Raw genomic sequence first — 23,885 nt, forward strand, 5'->3', positions numbered from 1 at the left:
AACGGTCAGTCTCATTCTCCTGTTCTTGTATTTGCCACCATCATATGAAAAATAGTTCTGTTTAGCTAAGAATATATTTGAGAGATTCAAAGGCTGGTTTTGTATGCTGGCATGTATTAACCAAGATACTCTTATTTTTAGGAGGGCATAGTGAGTCTCTTGAGTTTGCGGACTTTCAGCACAGTTTGGAGGGAGCAGATTAGACCTCTTGCCATAATGGCTTGGATTGACCCTCACTGTTTCTTGTACTATTGTAACAATCACAGTCTAAATCGCTGTTTCCCAACCTTTTCGAGGTCAGGGTACCCTTGACCTCACTCTTCATATCTCACGGTACCCCTGCCACCACTCTTCACCTTCCCCTCCCATTGCCCCTGCTTGCCACACCCCCCACCTTCCCCTTCCAGGGTGAAGGGTAGCACTGGGGGTGGTGGTGGCTGCTGACCTTGTGGCAGGCCCTGCCCCATGGGCCAGCTCCATGTCCTTGCTGGCGCCGGAGGGAGACACTACAAACATGAAGGGGGGGCGGTAGTGTTGCCGCGGAACCCCTGGGACATGCTCACGGCACCCCAGGGTACCAGGGAACCCTGGTTGAGAATGGCTGGTCTAAACCTATGTGGTACAAGCAATCGATAAATTTATTATCATGCATTGGGTAGCTCCATCCTATATGATCTCTATACTGTTTTCTTAGGGCTGTGACAAACCAAAGTTTTCAGTTTAGAGACTGCAAACCAGCTTGTTCAAGAGAAGTTAAGAGGGCTGGCAAACAAGTTATGACCCACCCAGTTTCCCAAGAGTCTCTTTTAAAATAACTGGGCCATTCCACATTTCATTCCTATGTTCTTTGTTCAGATGATATGGGACGTGGTGCCAAAAATGGTACATGTGGGACCATCCCCCCATATGTGATGCGTCCAATATCTGATTATAGAGTTGTAACGTATTAGCGTTTTTAGTAACTCTGTAGCTGTACTGGAAAAAAAACCTCTCCATCCCTCCGTACAAATTAAGCCCTCAAGACAAGAAACTTGCGTTTATCTACTGCACAAGTGTCCAACTCGTGGCCCTCCAGATGTTCAAGAACTATAATTCCCATCAGCCCTTCCCAGTATAGCCAATGCTCATGTTGGAAGGAACAGGTGGGAATTGTAGTTCATAAACATCTAGAGGGCCACGAGTTTAACACCCCTGATCTACTGCCTTTTATGTCAGTTTGAACATGTTGTACAGTCTCCTAGGGTCTTATAAGATGAGGATTCCAGCACAAAGGTTGGAGGCATAGTCCTTCTGTTCCACCCCATCAAAGCATTTAAAGTTCTTCCCCTTTCTTATGTCAAAATTAAGAGTCCTGCTTATATATACGTGTGTGTTGATTTAAAAAATAACACCTATTGTTTCTTGGTATGAGAAGCTTTCAGATGAATATTTTTGGAAGGATGGCTGCAAGTTTGTGTCGATATCGGGAGTCAGAGCAGTTTTTCTATGTACTGCCACTTCTTAAATGCAACTTCACGTTCTCGTCATTGAAGAAGAGCCCTACTGGATCATACTAAAGGGCTAATCTAGTCCTGCAACCAGTTTCCTACAGTAGCCAACTGTAGGACAGTAGCCAGCAAGCAGGACATAAAGGCGACATCCTTTCTCCTATCACCCTTCCCATGTTTCCCCATTAAATGGTGTCCAGTGGCATTCTGTCTTTGGAAGTTCCTTGAACTTATCATGACCAATAGCTATGGATGTATCTATCATCCATCCATGTGTCTGTTCCCCATATGAAGACATCTGGACATCACCACATCACATAGCAGCAAATTCCAGTACATTGGCAGGCTCCAGAGATCAGCCTACAGATTTGGGATGTGTTGCAAGCACATCTGGAGAAAGTCTTGAAAGATTATTCTGAATTCTACAAAGATGTGCTATTACAGACATCTTGAAATTGAATTCTCCTCCCCCTTTTAATTTAAAAGTCTTCAAGGACCCGAGACTGTCTTTAACCCCAGGCAACATTGGGGATCCAGTGAGCTGCAAGCATGCAGCAGGAAGTGACACGACATTAAATCGCATGGCAGGAAAGAACCAGAGTCTCTCAACCTGCCTGGGCTAAAAAGGAATAATTTCCACCTCTGAGTGACTGTCTTGCTGGCCTGTTCAGCATGCATGCCAAGTTATGTAGGAGGCATAGCATTCTTGCTCTCTAGCATCAACGTCCTTTGAGAAAGCAACAAAAACCAACTCACAACCTTGTAGGTGGGGTTTCATGATCCATCTGAACAGTTAGGTTCTGTGGGCTGATGACCGACCACTGATTTAGTGGGTTGCTTGGAGATGTTGACCTCCATGACCGTCGATTTTCACCTACGGTGTCAGAAACTTTCTTTCTCACACCTTTCTGCTTGAGGCGTGACCTCGACTTGCTCTTCTGGCTGTTTGGGGCTTGTGTGATGCAGAGTTGGTGGCCTTGGACAACTGTATTGCCTTGATGACCTGCCCGCGTGGAAGGGCTGGCAGATTCAGCGTGCCTAACGCTGGCCAGCAGTCTTAATCCCTCTGAAGGGGAGGTTGAAGGTCAGTGGTGGTTTATAGATACGTGGTGCCAGGTTCAATTTGTGGCATCTGCACTTAAGAACGTCAGACCGCAGGACTTGACTCTGTTCTCGGCCTGAGACCCTGGAGAGCCACTGCCAGACACAGAACTGCTTTAGACAAGCCAGTGGTCTGACTCAGTAAATGCAACTTCATTTATTTGTAAATGAATGACACGTAATAAGCCAGCCCAATTGTGTGCATGTGCGTGCATGTGGTGTTTTTAGAGATATCGGTGCCAAATATGCTTCTGGAAATAGCTGTCGCGTTTTGCCACTTTTTCCTGCTGCAAACAGTTCATTTGATCTCTTCATTAATTTGCAAAAAAAAAAAGTAGGAAATTATTTCACAGGGAAACGATTCCTTAAAACGCTGCCTACCAGATCTTCTTTTCTCAAGGGCGACAGAATCTGTGGATTTCTGTGTCAGTTTCATCATGAAGTGTTAGATCTGGCAGGAGAGAGAGTCGGCGTCCAGAGCGGATTGCTTGCTGGCTGCCTGGTAGGGCTTTCCATGGGATTCATCTGCCAATTTGGAAGTGTCCTCTGTGTCTTTGCAGAACTGTTGTAGTTTGCATTTGGAGAAGCAAGGGTATGTCCTGGGATGAAACAGATCCATTAATTGAAGGGAAATTGCATCTTCCCAGCCCCCAATTTCTGTCCCCTCCCAGTGGAAGGCATCAGAGGGTTGGTATTATTAGCTGCAGCCACAAAAGGAAACACCACCTGGATATCTTTACTTCTTTCCAGAGAAGTCCTGCAGCTTGCTCTTGCTAATGGACTGATTTGTCTAGAAAGGAAGTATAGTTCCTTTTTGCACCTAAAATGCATTCTCCTTTAAAACAAAACAACAACAAAAAATTCCCACCCATGTTAATTTCCCCCCCCTTTCAGCTAATTACTTGGATTCTCTTCCTGACTGCAAGGAAAAGAGCTCGTGGCCTGAACAGGGTTGTGAAATGAACGGAAAGGCTCATCACGTTGCCAACGCCAGCTTCTATTTTACTGTCAAAAAATGGCAGGTCGTCGTGTGTCTGTAAACAATGCAGTTATGAAATGGCAGTGCACGGCTGAGCCGAGCATGCTCAGAAGCAGCCTGTAGGGGGAGGTGATCTGTGCGAGATGATCTAATTCAGAGCAATTTTTGGGATGGAAGGAAAAGGCCAGGCTCCATCCCCATGACAGAGCAGAAACCAGGCTTCTGGGACCAGGCCTTGCTAGGCTTTTGCCTGAGAGCTTTAGAGGACCTGCTGCCCTTCTAGGATCTGGGCTGCTGGCTGTGTGGTCTTGTGTTTGGTTTTGTTATTTTAGCTAATTTTTTTTCAAAAAAGAGAGCAAAGCTTTATTGTTCCTTGGCAATGGGTAGGCCCTTCAGAGCTGTTTCTGTCTCTATCTGTTTCTTGTCTTCATGCTTCCAATTCCCCCTTTGCGGGGTTTCCTCCCCTTCAATTCAATTGCTGTGTTTCATTTTGACTTGAAAGAGGGTCTGTCTGTGGCTGGGAGGACACCTTTTGGGCACAACTGTTAGGAACACATTGGGGGGAGGGCCATTTTCTGTCTGGGATTTTTTTAGCCCTTTTAGTCCTAGTTTGAAGCTTGGATTGTGTGGGATGGTTCTGATTATTTGGAGTGAAGCAGGTTTTCTGATTTATGAAAGGGCAAACTGAAAAAAGCTCAGTCAGAAGTTGTGGATACTTTGGAAGTTCTTTGAGCAAAATGATCTCACCTGCTTGACCTCAGCGCTTCATAACGTGTTATTTTTGTTACTCTCGTAGGTCTTCTAGGGTTGTGATGTTTCCACAGCGGACAATCCCCTGTCATCAAGAGAGCGCAGCTTGTGCTGTGCAATGAAGCCAGATGGCCAGGCAGGCATTCTAATCCTAAGCATGTTTACACATGAGTAAGTCCCATTCGTTTAATTGAGACTTGCTTTCAGGTAAGTATGCTTAGGATAGCAGCCGTACACTCTGGATTCCCTTCCCCTCTGGCTGTCTCCCCACCCAGGGTAATCCAAAGAAAAGATGGTGGTTCGGAGTACTGCACCTAGGAAGGCGATCTTCTCTCTTAGGGGTTTGGGTATGGGGTTTTGCATTAGGGATTGTAATAGCTTTTTTTAAAAAAAGCCCTATTAATGGGCTTTTGGCTGTTGCTGTGTTTGGGTATCTTGTTCTTCCTTTCTGGGAGGATCACTGTATGGCTGCAACAGGCAAGGGAGATTGAAAGAAGAGAGCAGGCGCCATTTGCAGGAAAGAAGGACAGCCTCTTTGATAAGCCATCCTCCTTGCTAAACTCTGAACAAAAAAATCTGAGAACAAGAGCAGATAAGCTTTGACCATCAGTTGCTTCTGGGCCTATGAGAAAATGACGTGAGCTTGAGAATCGCCTGGAAAAATGGTAGCCTCCTTTGGCAAGATGATTCCAGGCTCTCTTTGCATGGATTCTGCTACGGCTCAACTCTCCAAATGCCTATCCACCCCCTACCCCCACCCGCAAACTGGTTTTAATAATTGTTTGGTTAGTAACGGTGGTAGAAATGCTTTGGCCCCCTTCGTTTTTCCTCTTTCTTCCCCCTTCCATGCCAATGTTAGGAAGGTGATATCTTTTAAATTTTCAATCAGGGCACAGAGGGTGCCGTTTTGTTTTGACTATTCAGCTGCTGAGGTTGCATCATACCATTAAGGACTTGCCAACCGGCCGGTACATATTGCAAGCTTTGGCTGTCTTTCACACGGTAAGCGAACGATTGCTTTGACAATGAAGCAGATCACTGGAGGGTTTGCGTGCGGTTGCGGCGGGGGTTGGGTTGGGAAGCGTGGCGTCGAGTCTGGGCGAGACAGCGGACCCAGGAGAAGTACCGAGCGGGTGGGAGGATATTGCAAGCACGTGGAAGGACTGGGCAGCCCAGGAGTTCTGAAACTTGCAGCGGTGGGCGTTTTCTAGGCCATTTGGAACCATTTTTGCCTTTGCTTTTCTCCTGAATCAGATCAGCGCTTCAGATTCCTGTTCTAGCTGGGTACAGAATTTCTACAATGCCCTGCGCAGCTGGAAGCTAAACCTTCCCTTGATTTATGTCCTTTCCATGGGTTGATCTATTTCAGGCAAAAGGAGGTTCGCTGTTTCTTCAGTGCAGGAGATGCTAATGCCCCCAAGACAGATTGCTGCCAGGCTAGTCCATTAAGCCTCTTCATGCCAGCATTCAGGCAACCTGGTTCTGATGCAACTGTGCGGTCCTGGGGGAGTGGGGGGGGGGGAGGGGAGAGGAGAGAAGGCCAAGGGAAGCGGTGCCATGCTATCCAAACGCACGTGGTCCTGCCGCTGCCTCTCGGTGTCCTCATTAGAACCTGATGGCGCTGGTTTTTCCCTGTCCTGATTATTTCAAGTGCTTGTTCTTAAAAAACCCAGCTCAGGATCTGGCTGCCTTCAAACCATGCCTTGGGCTTCTGGAGATCTTGAACGTTCTTCCCATTTCCCAAGGAGCAGGGGGTGGCCGAGAGGCAGAGGCGGGAAGGGAATTTGCTCTTGGTCTTGAGCCTTTCGATTGTCATCTTCTTTCCCTCCTTTCAAATGAGCCTCATCAAGCACTGGTTTTTTTTTAAAGATGCATTGATTGCCCTTCTCTTGAAAACGTGTGTGCATCGTGTGTGTCTCGTGCTGTGTTGGTTCTGGTGCCTAACCTTTGTGAAGACTCTCCAGTGCTTGAAGATTAATAATCTGTTGTAGACAGGAGAATGGAGACAGACGGCTGCAGGAAAGGGAGGGGGGGGAAGAGCAAGTGAGAGACTTTTATTCTGAAGCCGTCCTTGCTTGGCAGTTGGCTTTTGTTGGGAGTGCTGCTAAAGCAGACATTTCTCTGCTTGGGAGGGTTGGGTATAAGATTTCTCTGCCAATCAGCAGCCGACAGATTGGGGCATGGTGGAGTGTGAGCAAGAGGGAAGTTTGCTTTGCATTTAAGGGGGAAAAAATGGAGGTACTGACACTTGCAACAGAGTTGCTGGGAACACCTTTGGGTGGGCTTGGGGTGTGCTGGAAGGAAGTGGATGGGCACTGGAGAATGCTGCAGATTTGTGAGGGTTTGTGAAAGTGTGTGTGTGTGTGTGTGTGTGTGTGCCATTTGTGGGGTAGGCTGTAGGAAGGTTCTTCATGGCTCTTGTTTTTTTTTCTGTGTATAACCTTCAGACTGAAAACATTGATGCAGTTGAGATTGCTGATCAAGAAGGGGAGGTTGAATCCTTGTCAATTTCCTAGAGGTCAGAAAGTGGATACAGGACAGCAATCCTGTAACTGTAGCCTCCTTGATCCTTCAAAAACTTGTCTAGGGTTTGGTTTGGTTTTGTCCCTCCCCCTTCCTTTCTCCCCACAGGACAAAGAGGCATGGCGACTCTGCTTGTTGGGTTTTGGCTCTTGTCTGATAGTGGAAAGAAAATGTTGGAGGGGGAAATAAATACGTTGGTGTCTGCACAAAAGGACCTTTTGGATGAATTGGCTGTAAATGATTCTTCCAGTATACGCATGGATGATAGACAATCTTAAGGCAGTCAGAATAGTCTTTTGTGTGGTTCTGAGGATAGCCAACACGAGAAGCATTGCTCAAACTGTGCATTCTCTTTGGAAAGCATCTAGAATCTGGAACGAGGGTTTTGAAAATGAAAGGCCAGGAAAACTTCAGTAAGTGCCTGGTTATGGTTTGCCTTGTCTTCCGGGCCTGCTGTGTAGCTGCAAACATGTCCCAGCAAGAGGCCATAGCTAAGGAAGACTCAGGCCCCTGGAAATATCCAGGCTACTGAATTTCAAATTGTATTTCCCAGTCTTAGATTCTGGTTTAGTTAGAATGGGCCTGTTAGATTTCTAAGCTCTTGAACTGCAGCAATGAGGCAAACATAGGCAGACCCTTTAAATTGGGGCTGATGCTAAGGCTTTATTTAGGAAGCTCATGACATAAACCTCTCGTGAATTAAATCGGGCCATCTTTTATAGTATAGCTGGTGATTCTCCATGGGCGTAAACTTGGAAGAGGAGGTTGGTTTGTGCTTTTCTTTATGCTTGTGTTGAGTGTAGCTGTTCCTTTGTGCTTTCAGCTGGTTGGTAACAGGAGTCATGCGGGTCCTCTGGGTAGTTTCATTTTTTTTTAAAAAAAACCACCTTTTGACTTGACCGCAAGAACATTGGTTTATGTTCTAGCTCTTGATACCAGCATTTGCTTCTTTCTGGGAGATGAAAGATGGTCATTTATTTTCCAGAGTTGAATCGAAGCGTACATTAAATGTCCATCGCCTTTTAAAAATGCTGATCTGTTAACTCACGGTCAAGAGTCCGCAAGAACTTCTTCTCCACGTGATCACTCCCGGTTCTCCCCGAGAAAGTCTTTGAACAGGGAAAGGTATTGTACAAATCCACCGCATGCTGATACTTCTTGACAGCTGCAGTTCTGGAGCTTCTATAACCACAGATATTGCCCCTGAGCGTATCTATGCAGTAACCAAAGAGCTGCAGAGTCACATGTTGTCTGTCTGCATGTGATTGCATGTGCTTGAAGAAGCAAAACTGGACAGATTTATGTGCGGATCAACCCTTTGTCACCCTTCAAAGCAAATTGCTTCAGTGTGCATCTGCAAATCTTTACTGAGATTCAGTCAAGTCAGCATGCATGAGCAAAGATAATGAGTTACTGCTGAAATTGCTCCCTGGCTTTAGAGATGCTCCTTTCTCCCTGATCTTCAGGAATTGCTGCTTGGTCCTCTTCTGTTCTGTTGCTGTGTGGCCTGTCCCAGGCATATGCTCAACAGGCGGGTAGACTTTTTTGCAAGAATGATAAAGGGGAGATAGCCCTTTTGGCAGCCAGGCTGACTCTTTTTGGAACAGAATCTACATAATGGTTGGTAAGGAAGTAGCCATACTTAACTGGCTGCAGCAGTGCTGGAAGCAGCAGCCGGTGGAGAAGGAATCAGGCCAGTTGGAAACAGACTGTGCTTGTGTGGCAGCTGTTGAAAGTGATGTATTTGCTGCTGTGTATATCCATAGATTTCTTCTAGTTCCACGCGTGATGGGCAGACTTCGGGATTTCTGTTGTTAATGCTAAATGTGGTGTCAATCTTTGGAATCTGCCAGATCACCAGAACCGTGTCTGCTCTTTGCTGGCCAAACAGCTTCCCCCTGGCTGCTATTTTAATTGACCGATAGGGCATGAGACTAACCCTCTTCTCCATTCCTGTCACCCCAACTCCTTGAACCTGCTTTTCCACTGTACGTGCTTAATTTAACTGTACCTATTACACTGTTATGAGTACTAAGTGTACCTGTCTCATTGGTAGAATTCCAGCTTCTTTGCTTTGGGAACTGGGTCGACTAAATTTGCTGGCGTAAAAGTGAGCCTTGGGACTTACGGAAAGGGTATTGTGGAAAAGGTAAAGGTATAAATCTTTGCAGGCAAATTTAATATCTATTGCTTCAAAATAAATACTCTTTTAAAAGTACCTTTTAAAAAATATACTGCTTTTAAAGCCAGCATGGAGAAGAGTAGCAAACTCCAATCGGGAGAAAAGGGTTTGATTCCCCTCTTCTCTATGTGAGCGGCAGACTCTGGTGAACCAAGTTTGTTTCTCCACTCTGGCTCATTGAAGTCTGTTGGATGACCTTGAACTCATCACCATTCCCTCCGACCTCTCAGCATCAGGTGTCTTGCGGGGAGAGGAAGGGAAGGAGCGTGTAAGCCACTTTGAGACTCATTACAGTCGAGAAAAGCAGGGTATACATTCAAACTCTTCTTCTTTTTAAAAAACAAAACAGCTTTTCTAGGGTGAAAACTTCCAGAGGAGTAGCTACATTACTCTGCTGTAGAAAAATGTAAAGGAGTATTATGGCAACTTAAATTGAGATGGAGTCCTTCAGGACGAGATCCCTTGTAGATCCCATTTTAGAATGCGCAGGGGAGACTAGGCGGGAAGAATGCATCAAGATTTAGTCTGAATTGGGTGGTTTTGATTTTTTTTACTTCCAATAAGAGTATAATCATATTAGTTTAGGAGAAATATTAGATATATTCCTTTGTCATTAACTTTGGGATTTCCAAAGTCATAAAGGGCGCAGTGCTGTGTCGTATGCAGAGTATAGGCATGAAGTCCAGGTTTTAATGAAACAGCCTTGAAATTCAGTCAGTCGAAATGGGAACTGAGAAAACCACGTTTGTACAGCCTGCAATATGTAAGCTTAGTGGGTGACTGTGAACCTGTGACTGTGTCTAACCTTCTTCCCCAGTTGTTCTGAGAATGAAATGGAGGAGAGGAGAACAGTGGAAGCTACTTTTGGGTTTCCATTGGGGAAAAAAGGCAGGGTATAAGTGGAGTAAGTAGATAAGCATGAAACTGTCAGAAAACTGGCCCCTCCAGCTTAGTATTGTCTGATTTGACAGCCATTCTGCAAGGTCTCAGGTAGCAATGAGTCTTTCTCAGTACTGGCTACTCAAGACCCTTTAATTGGAGATGTCAAGGATTGAACCTGAGATCTTATATAAGCAAAGCATGAACTGGAATATGGGACCCTGGGCCCTCCCCTAACATGGGACTCGCTTTAAAAAAACAACTTTGTTTCCATCTTACTCTTTAGACAGCATCCAGAGGCAAATGTTCTTCTAGAAAAGAGAAATTCGGCAAGTGTGGGCTTTTCTGATCTCTGCGTAACAATCTGCAGCTGCCACAAGTTCCTCTTACGTACAGCTATTTCGATGTAAAAGAAATTCTGTCTGCATCTGATTTCTTCCTTTTGTCACTTACAAAAAGAAACCTAAACAACCAGAAATTATAGCGATGACACTGGTGTGACCACAGGTGTCGAACTCGTGGCCTTCCAGATGTTATGGAGTACAGTTCTCATCGTCCCCTGTAGTGTCGAACCATTCATGTTCGTTCCAAATAAGACTGCTGATTGGTCATTACGCTATCCTCCCACCATGTTTAAAACGAATTTTAGCTTTGGATTTGATTGGGTCAATTCACAACTTAATTTGTTCAAATTATACGTATCTGTGGTTTTTCCCTTCAGTGACACATTTGCAAATTAATAAGACTTTCTTTCTAACCCAGTTCCTCAGGACCATCCCCTGGAAAACATTAATTACGACTTTGACGCTCCCAAGCTTGCTTTGTAGTATATTGGCCATGATATCATTCATTGCACTGAATTTTCTGCAAGAGCCTTTAGAAATAGAAAATGTCCATGGAATAATAAAGCACTGGAAAATGGTGGCCCCTCCCATCTCTGAATGTAATTTATTAGTACCGTGGAAGAGCTGCTGTGGGTATAGAAAGACCACGAACGGTGTAGAGAATACTTATTGATCTTTTCTGGTAATTAACGCTCAAAGGGGCTGAAATCAACATATGACTGATTTGCAAGAGTTCTTTCACAACTCCGGTTGTCAACCAGTGGAACCCAGCAGTCCTTCGGGGTGTCTAGTTGAGAGAGGTGTTGCTAGTTCTGCTATTATTATTATTATTATTATTATTATTATTATTATTATTATTATTATTATTATTATTATTATTATTATTATTATTATTATTATTATTATTATTAGATTTTTATACCGCCCCATCCCCGGAGGGCTCTGGGCGGTGCACAGTATTTAAAAACAATATACTTAATAACATTTAAAAGCAGCAATAAGATATCCCAAAACATTTACCAATATATCTAAATTTAAATATAAATTAAAGTGCAAGATGTAGGATGGCGTCCAGCGTTCCAAAAATATAAAATCCCTCCCTCCCCACGATGAAGGGAGGCATGGCGAGTCTCAGTGATGGAGTTGTGGCCCGGATGTTAAGGGCCAGAGACGGGGCACTGTTAGCGGCTGGATCCTCCGAAGGCCCGGCGGAACAGCTCCGTCTTGCAGGCCCCGCGGAACTCCCCAAGGTCCTAACAATGTTGTGCTTGCGCTGAGATACGGATCCTTTTACTGTGAGTCGGCCTGGTAGCAAGTCAAACCACTGGTTCCTCTTACTGGTAGCAGCTGTCCAAGGTCTCAAACAGAGATGTTTTTTCCAAAGACTTTCTGCCTTCAGTTGGGTCTTAGTATGAACCTGGACCTTCAACATGCAAGGCATGTGCTCTATCTCTGCACTATTGTATGTTCTGTGCTATTAAAATCGCATAATGTAGGTTTGAGATGTGGAATGGCAGTTGTCATGTCAGTGTGGAGTAGTTCCAGCAGATTTCCTGAGATTTTCTCACAATACTAGAACTAGAACTAGCAGATTTTCTCACAGTACTAGAACTAGAACCAGGGGGCATTCATTGAAAATGCTGGGGGGAAGAATTAGGACTAATAAAAGGAAACACTTCTTCACCCAACGTGTGATTGGTGTTTGGAATATGCTGCCACAGGAGGTGGTGATGGGCACTAACCTGGATAGCTTTAAAAGGGGCTTGGACAGATTTATGGAGGAGAAGTCGATCTATGGCTACCAATCTTGATCCTCTTTGATCTGAGGTTGCAAATTCCTTAGCAGACCAGGTGCTCAGGAGCAGCAGCAGCAGAAGGCCCTTGCTTTCACATCCTGCATGTGAGCTCCCAAAGGCACCTGGTGGGCCACTGCGAGTAGCAGAGAGCTGGACTAGATGGACTCTGATCTCATCCAGCAGGCTAGTTCTTAAGTTTTTATGTTCTTATGAGAGGCTGTGGAAACTGTGAAGCAGTACCAGAAGACAGTTAAAGGATGGAAGAAGGCTAAGAGCACAACCCTGAGTGGGGGTGGGGTGTGTGCACAGTTGCTGGTGACAGTGCAGCCATTGCCTTAACTGAGCTGCCTCCCTCAGGGAAGAGATGCGCCGCTGTCAGTCTTGGGACAGCATCAAAGAAGCAACCCTGGGGAAAAGGAACGCCGGTGCAGGAGTGCTGGCAAGGAGGGGGTAAGGATGAGGCCATGACTGACAGGTTGGCTGTCAGCTAGTAGGGGGGCAAAGGAACGGCGGGGAGCAAGATGATGAAGCCGGGCTGGGGTCGTTAAAGGGGCAGGACGAGGCAAAGGAGGGCAGAGGGATAGGCCACTCTACTGCATCCCTGGAGGGGGCAGCATAAAATGGGGGAGAGGAACCCTCCTGGGGGTGGATGGGAGCAGGGGATTGCAAGGGCACTGGGGAAGTGATAGAGCATCAATGGCGGCCCCAGAGGCCCAAGGAATGCCTATGCTGGCAAAGGTGACCTCTCCGGATAGGTCAGTGCAGCAGCGCTGGTGCAGAAGTGGGCGCTGCCACTGCATGGGCTTGCAAGGCATGGGCGAGGCCATCCAGACCCCTTCCATCCATGCCTGCCCTTTGGTGGCACCTTCGGTCATGGCAAGCAAAGCTTCAGGGTGGCCGGAGACTTTTACAACAGCGACCAAGAGACCCTCCATTCAGAGATTTACCTGGGAGGTAGACTGCAGCCACTCATGACATACCTCCAGATACTCCCACTCTGTGGCTGCCCACATCGATGAACATGGTATTGCTTGTGCTGGGTAGGAGCACTGCATCTGTAGCCTGGCGTGGAGCCAACATTGTTGTCTGTGGCAGGAGAGGCAGATCTGGCTGACATCACCCATGGGCTCCAGAGGAGCCAGCTGCTGAGCCAGGAGCAGGGTCACCATCCGAGGATGTGACGTTTGCCTGCAGTGTTGGATCACCTCCCAGGCAACCCAGCAATGTTGAGCAACCATGGAACCACGGTGCATGTCCAAAGTTATGGTGACAGGCCATTGCATTGTCCGGCATGTTTGAGGCCAGGGCAACACTGGAGGTGTCCACAACCAGCCTGAACAAGAGCACTTTCTCAGCATCTGTCCAGTTCAGCTGACACAGGCCCTCAATTGACAGCAGCAAGACTGCAGCCATAGCTCACTGTCACAAAGGAATGCAGAACCGGCAGACGGACTGTGGAAAGTCATCCCATCCACACTTCTCGTCCCTCTTCCGGTCACCATGGCCATTGAATGCCTAAAAGGGCTGGGGCCTAGAAACACTACCAGGAGGTATGGTCCAATGGGGCTAGGCAGGGAAGTCAGAGGCGGCTGCCCTGGGCCAGCAAGGTCTACCCACCAAAGTATAAAGGCCTCACAGGTATGCCAGCTGCCCTAGGAGCATGGTGCCCCCTTCAGCCACCACTGTCTGCCTCACCCATCTCCTGCCAGCCTTTTGCATCTGGGTCACCGTCTGGCGGTAAAGTACATGGTGAAGATCAGCTTTCTTTGTTTCTTGGACAGCTCCTACCTGGACTGATGCCAACTAGGCAGTGCCACCATTCAGAGGATTTGTGAGAAGGATGCCATCACCTTTTGGAACAGGTCCCAGCGCCTTGTGTCATCTCTGTTCTTTAGCCCTCCTTTAGCCCCTCCTGTCCCTGCAGTTTTTGGGCACGGGAATGTCCAAGAGGGTTTTGATGAAGTCCTCCACCTGCTGCTGCCTGCATGGATTCCTCGAATGCCATTCTCATCTACCTCCAAACCACTGTGTGGTTCTCAGTAGAGGAATCCAGTCTGGCCCTGCTATGGACATGATTCCAGGCCTACAAACGGCTTCCTCAATGTTTTGGTCACTGTGGACAGCACTGACATTACCATGACAGCCCTCATGAAGAGCTGCAGGTGTATCAGATCTGGCACCACATCTACATCATCAGTGTTTAGGCATCCTGTGATCATCATGGCATCTTCACAGATGAGGTGGCGAAATTCCCCAGAAGTGTTCACAATACCCAGATATTTGCATCATATGGGCCGAAACAGCTCCTGGAGCAGTGGCTGGAGGGCAAGAGTTGGCTGCTTGGTGAGATGGGGGATGGGTGGGGTCCAGGGATTGGGCACCGACTCTACAGGTGACCGGGGCACTCCCTTCTTGCTATATCTTCTCATCCCCTGAAGCTGTGACAACATCGAGGACAAGCTATCTACAACCAGGCCCACAAGACTACCTGGATGATCAGTGAATGTGCATTTGGCCAACTCAAGATGCTTCCACCACAGTGGCAGTTGTTGAGTCATGCAGTCAGAGTTTTGGGGCAAACTGTTCACCATGTCTGCTGTGCTTCACAGCATCATGGTACATCAGTATCTCTCCCGCCTTTGTGACTTCAGCTCCCATTAGGGTCATTGGGCCATTGCTGGGAGGGGCTCAAGACATCATCACTGGGGCAGGATGTCCAGTGGCAACTCATGCAGCAGTGGGTGCAGGAGGCATTGTTGCATCACCAGCATCCCTGATCAATATTGAGAACCCCCCTGAAGAAGGGGCGGTGTCCGTGGCTGCCCTCCATCAAGTGGCCACTGCCCCTATAGCATGTTTTTAGTTTTCACCAGGAGAAATGGGCTCCTCTGAAGAAGGGGAGGGGGCAACAACATCTTCAAAGCTTGGAACACTCATAGCCATTGAGAGGTGAGTGACTTCCTGTGTTCAACTGACTTTGGGGTTGACAGAATGAGAATTATTTCAGAGCAAAGTCACAGAGACAGGACATAGGAACACAGCATCTGATCTTATAGCTGTTCTCAGGCCCATATAAGCCTTGGCCTTCCATCTCTGAGGGTGTTGGATCATGCTAAGCCCTGCAGTGACTGCACCACACATGGCCTCTTCTCCTCATGGAAGTCGAGAACTCCCAAGGATACCATTGCCTCCTCCTCAGCCTGTGTCCAGAGGACCAGATGCCACAGGGTGCCCAACCACCGCCCCAGGTTGCCTCAGTCTTTCCACAGCCATCTCTACTCCTCTGAAGACAGCAGCACCCATGTGCAGGTGTTCAGGGGAACCTCTAAAAGTCCTATGCTGCCTGGCCACCTAATTCCAGCCAGACCCTTTTGTGTTCCCAGACATCATTGGTTGGAGCGCTCCTTCCCCTGTACAATGTTTCCCTGGCCACTGGGGGCCATGGGATGGCTTCCCCCCATTGCTACCTCTTGTCCCATGTCACTCAACGCATGCTCTCTCCCTGGCTTCCCAATCCTTCCTTGTGGACGCCCTCACCTGTGGTTTGTTGTGATAACTTTCACTAGTGACTGTGGGCATCAACAAGCAGACCAGGTGTCCGAGTGCCCAGAGCCTGGAACCACCAACCACCATCCCAGTTTTGCATTTTATAGGGAGCCTAAATAAGACAGAGGTTGGGCTCTGCTGTGCCACACATTACTATGCCAACCTTTTTCAAGAGTTTCATGGTAGTTTTCATTCATTTGCCTGATTTTATTCTTGCAACAGCCCTATAATATAGATACACTGAGTTGAAAGGTAGCAGTTTGCTTAAGGTCACCCAGTGAATCTCCCAGCTGAACTAGTTCGATATGGAGATATAAAATCTCTATATGGAGATATAAAATTTTGAAGTTCCAGATTGTGTGTGAATTTTTAAATTCTTTTTTTCCCCAGGGAAAAACAGAAATTTGGGGGGAAATTGAAATATATGTGATACTGACACCTAGATTCGAATCCAGTAATGCCTAAGAGGCCAACAAAATGTTTAGAGATTTGACTCTTGAAAGCTTATCCTTTAAAAAATTATTTATTACATCAGACTTCTTTAAATATTGTTGGTCTCTGAAGTTCTACTGGACTCAGATCTAGCTGTTCTACCGGAGACCAACCTGGCCACCCTCTGTAACTATCATCATGCGATACCTATTTTCCTGTCAAACCCAAACCTCTTTGACTGATTTAGCAACAAAAAATGCATCATTTATAACTTTGTTAGCATATGAAATATTACTATTTGACATATTTGTGGATTTCTAAATACCTTCATTTTCTATTAGAAAAATGACAAGCGTAATTTTACAAGTTACAAGTTGTAAACTGCTGAACCACGTTCTACAATAGCACATGCATTATAATTTTGCCCTCTGAGAGGTGGGGAAAAAGAAAAGTTGATGGCAGAAAAGAAATTCTGTAATAAACAAAAGAAAGTTTTATTTGAACGCCTACTGCTTATAGAGTCACAATAGGTAGCACTATTGTTTGAATATTAAACTAAACTTTGTAACTTGGAAAATACTGAACTCTGGGTGCTTGTTGTGAGGGGGGAAGGGCAAGGAGTTTGTAAGCCCCTTTGAGTCTCCTGCAGGAGAGAAAGGGGGGATATAACTAGCTATCACTAAACACATTATAGCATTTTAATTGTTGGGGAAATTCTTTACATTTAAACAAAAAATTGTTATATGCCTTCAGTATAAGAATGTCTGAGTTCTTCCTAAAAGTTCCCAATTTTTCCATTGGAAAGTCCTCAAGACATTTTAATGCTATACATTCCGAGTGTGGAAAACCTTGTCTTAAGCAGCACTGTATTTATTCTAAAGAAAGTATTTTGCAAGAGGGTTTTTTTTTAGTGCTCCCCAAATTTTCCATTCGAAAAATTGTCCAAAAGACCTCGGGGAAAAAAGGGGGAGCATCCCAATTTTCCCATTCCCCCCTCCCCAGCCCCCAACCATTCGATCTCAAACTCCATACCACAAGATCAGTACGCTAGTCAGTGTTCTTTTCTGCAACTTGTTATGTACTGTTTGCCCAAGCGTCTTGGTTCTGGTCTGAGGATTAAAGCACAGCCTATTCAGTAGTATGTCTTTCTAATTTAATGCTTATATAGGCCTCACTTCGTATAAACCCAGACACCAATGAAGATTATGGCAAGAGGTGCCGGACAGATCAAAGGAAATGCTTCTTTATTCAACATGTAATTAAACATTTGCTATCGGTGGAGTCAGTGATGCCTATGAGTAGAGATAACTTTAAAAGGGGGTTGGACAGCTTCATGGGGGAGAGATGGCCTGCTAGCCATGGCGAGCTAAGAGAACCTCCAGGCTAGCCTTGGCCTTTGTGAGCTGTTTGTTGCCCATTGAGGACCATTGATTGACCAGTGTGTGAAACAGCATATTGGACTAGAGATGGATTCGTTTATATTCGGGCAGGACATATTTGGCTGATTTTGGCCCAAATATGCCCGAATTTGCCCAGATTCGGCCTGAATCTGGTATTTGTTGCACCCGAATTGCCAAGCCTAATAGCTATACGCAGATCTTTTTTGGTAATGGCTCCTAAACCTTTGAACACACTTGGAGAGTAGATTTGACAAGCTTTCTTTCTCCTAAAGCAGTGGTGTAGTGGTTAAGAGCAGGTGTACTCTAATCTGGAGGAACTGGGTTTGATTCCCCGCTCTGCCGCCTGAGCTGTGGAGGCTTATCAGGGGAATTCAGATTAGCCTGTGCACTCCAACACATGCCTTGGGCTAGTTACAGCTCTCTCAGCCCCACCTACCTCACAGGGTGTTTGTTGTGAGGGGGGAAGGGAAAGGAGTTTGTAAGCTCCTTTGAGTCTCCTGCAGGAGAGAAAGGGGGGATATAAATCCAACTCTTCTTCTTCTTCTTCTCTTCTAAGATTTGGGGAAAGGCGCAACCTATACCTCTTCCAAAACTAAATTAATTGACTTATGGTTCTGTTTTTGTTTTTTGCCGTTTTGAGCTTTGGAAAAACAGTATAGAATGTTTTGAATAAGTCAATAAAACTGTGTATGAAAGAATGTTTGGTTATGGGAATTGTTTCTGTCCCATTTAGCGAACTCTGCTGGGCAAAGGAGAGACCAGAAGGGAGATCTGCATGAAGACTGAGCTGCTAAAGGATATCACCAACAATAAGGAGGAAGGTGAGTACATCTTTCAGTGCCGGGCTGCAGTTTCCTGGCCATTGGATATACTGCTCACACAGCACAGCCATCAGAGTGTTTTTGGCAAGGTCGTAAGTGTTTCAGTGGAGCTCCTTGTGAGCAGTGAAGATTTGAAAAGTGTATATCACAGATTCCCTCATGGTTCTTTGACATCATCTTGAAAGATTTTGCTGCATTGATGTGCTATGGATGCTTGACAGTGAGCTCAATGGGCTGTTCCCCTCTTGTGAAACTCTGGTAATTCAAACAAATCCCAATGAGAGCATGTTACACTTGTGCTCAGTTCTTGATCCAAACTGGCCAGAGAAGGTTATGTATGGTTTGTGTGTTATTTCCCATCTAGGAAATGCCTGGGCCAACCACCATAGTTTCAGCATTGTCTTTCACTGGCATCGTGGTTAAGAGCAGGTATACTCTAATCTGGAGGAACCGGGTTTGATTCCCCGCTCTGCCGCCTGAGCTGTGGAGGCTTATCTGGGGAATTCAGATTAGCCTCTGCACTCCAACATACGCCAGCTGGGTGACCTTGGGCTAGTCGCAGCTCTTTGGAGCTCTCAGCCCCACCTACCTCACAGGGTGTTTGTTGTGAGGGGGAAGGGAAAGGAGTTTGTAAGCCCCTTTGAGTCTCCTGCAGGAGAGAAAGGGGGAATATAAATTCAACTCCTCCTCCTCCTTCCAGAAGGTTCTGTGGCAAACAGAATTCCAAAAATGTCTCCTGTTTAGTTTTATGTCTATACCTCCTATGTTGTAAATTATTGTTCATCATTTTTTCAGTTGAGACTTGCATAGAACTGTGAGGCACGGGCCATCCATGAAGAACTGACCAGAAGGCTTTTAGAAGCTTACTCTCCCCCCTTCCCCTCCGGAGCTGAGAACAAGCTGTTTTCCTGCCCAAACAGTCACATGAAGGGAGGCGGGGAGAGGGCTCCACCCTCAGTTCTCTGTTTGCAGCAATACAGAGAGGACCTGCTTTTCTGAGCTCTTCAACTTTTGATAGGATCTTTCCTCGTCTGATGGGGGTGTCATTCCAGAAGTGTTTCATATGTGACCCTAAAGATGAACATGAAGAATGCCTCTTCTGTCTTGGGGAGACTCATGTCTCTGATACGTGCCCATCTTGCTTCCTTTTGACTTTGAAGGCCAGACATGACTGCTCTGTGAGAAATGTCTCTCACTTCAGTGGATGATCCCTCTAGTAAAATCTTCACAGAGATACACCATCAGCCCTTTCAATTCCTACTATTCTGACTAGGCCCGTGGTGGCGAACCAATTGGCCATGCTGGCAGGCGCTGATGGGAATTGTAGTCCATAACTTCTGGAGTGCCAAAGGTTCACCATCACTGGACTAGGCCATCTTCTGATGCGACTTCAGTAAGCACACTGGCTGCTTCACAGTCCCCCTGTTAAGGAAAGCCAAAAACAGATTAGAAATATATCTCAGGATGTATCGCTGGTGTGGCCACAGCTAGATTCCCCTGTTTGTCCCCAGGAGGTCTCTTTTTGACCTTGATCACTTGTCTCCTCAACGTAGAGGCCTGTCACCGGTATGTCAGTCAGGCTGTCCAGTTCGTCAATCTGATATCTGTTCTCGATGTCGATCTCCCTCGTCTTCTTGACAAACAAGATACTCCATGTTGCCCATACACTTAACATTGTTTGTTGAAGTGTCCTCCTCATCAGAGTCTGGGAGCCTCTCATTGGGGCTCTCACTCTTTTCACTAGTCATTGTCATTGTCTCCTGTCATGAACTCTTCCATCCCTGCCAGTCCCCAGCTCCTCCATCGTCCAAGAACTCCTTCCCCTATAGCCGTGGTGGCGAACCTTTGGCACTCCAGATGTTATGATCTACAATTACCATCAGCCCCTGCCAATTGGCCATGCTGGCAGGGGCTGATGGGAATTGTAGTCCATAACATCTGGAGTGCCAAAGGTTTGCCACCACTGCCCTATAGTCAACTGACATCCATCTCGCTCATCAGGCGTTGATGTTTTCAAAGTCCTTCTGCTGCCCTTGGTTTGAAGGAAAAGGTTGATGTCTGAGGCTCATTCGTCTGATCAATCACAAGTTTCCATCATCCTTGTCAAGCTTCCTATTTTCACTGCTTGGGAATGTATGTGCTCCCAGGCACCCACTGGGGCATGCCCCTTCCATGCCACATCTCTTCTTGTTGTTCAAGATTGCCAGTCCAGCAGTCTTTGACGTCAAAACATGATGATTTCATCCTTTCCCCACATCTCTGTCAACAACCCGTTTGCATCCTATGCAGAAAATATAGTGTGTCGGGTCAGTCCTAGATTCTGTCTCACAAAAAAGTCTTATCTACCATAGGCATGGTTCAAGGCCATTCAGTCTTTGGTCACTGTTTTTTCTAATAACAGATTTCAAAAGGCCATTCATACCCAATTTTTAAAAGAATGAATGACCTCTAGTACTTCTGTTGTTCCATATGCCAGACTGAATATGAAATGTTTACAGACTTGGTTAATAAAGGTCTAACGCTGATTATCAATGTTGTAAACTCTCAATACCCAGAACAGTTCTGCAGTGGTGGTGTCTCCAGATAATTTGTTTAACGATGTTCATTTAGGTACATTTCCTCATTATCTCACTGTTTACACAGATGCCTCTTTAACAGGTTGAGGGGCTTCCTGTAAGACTCTGTGGGTTAGGGGTCATTGGGCAGAAAGAGTACCTTGAGAGACACTTTGCAGCTGCGCTGGTAAGGTCACCTTTATTTCGCTTTCCCTCCCTTCCCTCTTCTGTTTCTGTACAAAGAAGACTAGAAGTCGTTTCCTCTGATTCTGATCAGAGGAAAATATTAAAACAAACTACTGAAACAGTACAACATATTTCCTTCTTCTTCTCATTCTATGCTGAGATCCAGGGTAAATCCTTAACCCCTATTCCTAACATTTTGCCTGCATCTGTGGCTGGCATCTTCAGAGGTGTATCACGGAGGGTAGTTTGTGTCCAGGACACAGTGTGTAACAGACTTCCCTCTGTGATACACCAAACCAAAGGTCCCTTTGAACCTCTGGAGTTCTATGCTCCTGGTGTTTATTGTCAGATTGTTCAGAGCAAGGGGCTGAAATCGTAGAGGTGGTGAGCAGATATGAATGATCTACTTTAATGCATAGGAAAGCTTTTGTATTGTAAGAGAACATTTACTATTTGCTATTTACAGTAAATGGAGTAGTGCCATATAATGTTATTCCAAGAATAATTTCCATTATTTGTCTTTTTTTCTGTCTTTGGTGTAATTGTCCTTGATTGTTTCCTGCGTCCACTTGACGAAGGATTGGGTGTGACTCCAGTTCCATCGCCCTTTGCCAAATCTTTCCATCTACCTAACTGTCTCATTTAGATCATGCAGCCCTAATTCTCTTCCTGGGAGAAGATGCACTCTTCATTTCTCCTTTATGGGTCTGTTAGCCTGATTTGAAGTTGTGAGGACTCGGTGGCTGCTGCAAGAAAAGGTTTTAAGTGGGAGGAGGAAAGAGTTGCACTTGGCTGCCATGCAGTTTAAGCCGAATTCACACATGTTGCTTTTCAGTCCTCCTTCTATTGTTGTTGCGCACCTGTGAAAAATAGAAAGGCAGTTCTAAATGTGCAAATATCAGTTTTGTATTAAAATCAAGCTGTTCAAAATGCAGTTGTTCCAGACTTCTAAATTGATTGATGACTTTAAAGGCAACGTAACGTGTAGCCTTCCAGTTTTTACAGTCTACATAGGATTTTGGTCCTAGGAAAACCACTGAGCTACACAAGCCCTAAACTACCTACTTTCAGTGTCTTTTATGGGCTGGAATGTTTATTTTCTCTGTCTTCCTGAATCTTTTAAAGTTGTTGCCTGCCATCCCAAGGAAATAACAGCTGCATCTTATCATGTTTTGAATTACAGCAAAGTATGTTGGGTTGATTTGATTCGTGCTTTGTGAAGCATCTTGTGTGCACAAAGCATCCCACATAAAATTGGTTCAGTTTTGGAGTTTTACAGTGTCTTTGGAACATATGCTGACTTTTGTTTCCACTGCAGAGTTAATTAGTTGAAGAACTTGTTACAGGAATGGACAGTGTATGCCTGTGTGCCTGGAAGTTTGACTTTTTATTGAAGGGAACTTTCTGTAAAAGTTTCTGAAATTGCAAGGCTAAAAAAAAGATGCCCTTATTAACATGTAATAATGTTCATGGTCATTTGTTTTACATACATACGTACGTAAGTTTACTGGCTTCAAAAATATAATCCATTATAATAATTAAAAAGAGGCACAGTTTATTAACATTAAAAAGTAATGTGTAAACAGAATAGAAAACTAACTTAGATAAATACATACATTATATATTTTACAATACCTAAAATTAACACTCATTCCTAACAGTGTGAAGGTTTATAGCGCCCTGTAGGAAACTAGCTACCCTCTCACACAGATTTACAGAAGGGCTGTTTATTAAAAAGGGCATCAAAGCTGCAACAGAGAGGTCAGCTCTCAGTGCAAGAACAGGGGTTAAGGATTTACCCTGGATCTCAGCATAGAATAAACAGAAGAATAAAATATGCTGTGCTGTTTCAGTAGTTTGTTTTAATATTTTCCTCTGATCAGAATCTAGAAGTAGTCTTCTTTGTACAGAAACAGAGCTTGGCACCTTGATCTAGAGCGGTCATGGACAACTTTTGTATTCTTGATAAAACTCTGTATTTACACATTTGTCCAGGGACTAAACGCTTCTTATGCTACACAAACTGACCTACCTGTGGCCAGGCTTTCTGATACATTCGCTGCTGTCTAGTATTTATCAGGTTCTCACTTACAGAGCACAACATTCTGCACAGATCTGTGCACTATCGGACTGTGCGGAAAAACTGGAGGAGAGGTCAAAAAACAATGAGGACATTTTTCACTGCCTTGTGAGTGAAGCTGCGGGCAAAGATTTTATTGTTTCTCAATTAAAGTTTGCTTGGGGGCCTATCCTCCACCAAATTAAATTTCAGTCTCTCTTCTGCCATGCAAGAATTTTCTCAAAGCAGCTACAGTCATAGAACCTATTGAGAAAACCACCAACTGCAAGTTAAAATTTTTACTAAAATTTCATCAAGCCCATCAGTCGGAAAAAAAAATAAATAAGAGAACATCATAAAATGTAAAACCAAGGCAGTTTGACCAAGTGCTTGACAAAATGAGTTGGTCTTTTCTCCGGGCACCTACATGTCAGCAGTGAAGGCATTTGCCAGACTTGGGGTGACGATTCTGTAATGCTGGCCACCATGAACCTCGCTTCTAAAGATCAACAAAAGAACCTAGAAAGCAACCTCTACAAAATGTTTTGCTAAGGGGCTAGGTGCGTCCAAGAACACTGATCACATTTTATCCTCGTTCCCCTGTTGAAATAGAGAGAGGCCGAAAGAGATTTAATAGCTTTCCTGAGAGTAATCTTAGGTTTCAGGCTATGGTTAGTGGGCAAATAATATAGCAACCTTAAGTGCTGTTTAGCGCATTTTTCTTCTGCCCCCACCAAGACACTCCAAGGCATGTACGTGATTCTCTTCTCCTTCCTCTTATGCTGACAAGAATCCTGTGAGATAGGCTAGGTCAAGGATCCGCAACCTGCAGCTCTCCAGATGTT

At 45.4% G+C, this 23,885-nt stretch overlaps 1 protein-coding gene across 1 annotated transcript in view; it reads left to right on the plus strand.

The window, feature by feature from the left end:
* Positions 1-5,295: 5,295 nt before the first annotated feature.
* The window catches only part of EHMT1 (euchromatic histone lysine methyltransferase 1), an 86,757-nt gene continuing 68,167 nt past the window's right edge, over positions 5,296-23,885 (plus strand). Inside the window, exons 1-2 of the mRNA XM_048512144.1 lie at positions 5,296-5,319; positions 18,153-18,240. Of these exons, the coding sequence (XP_048368101.1) occupies positions 18,195-18,240 (46 nt within the window). The 5' untranslated portion in view covers positions 5,296-5,319; positions 18,153-18,194. The remainder of the gene's footprint in view (positions 5,320-18,152; positions 18,241-23,885) is intronic.

Source organism: Sphaerodactylus townsendi, linkage group LG12 (assembly GCF_021028975.2).
Source record: "Sphaerodactylus townsendi isolate TG3544 linkage group LG12, MPM_Stown_v2.3, whole genome shotgun sequence".
Classification (NCBI taxonomy): Eukaryota; Metazoa; Chordata; class Lepidosauria; order Squamata; family Sphaerodactylidae; genus Sphaerodactylus; species Sphaerodactylus townsendi.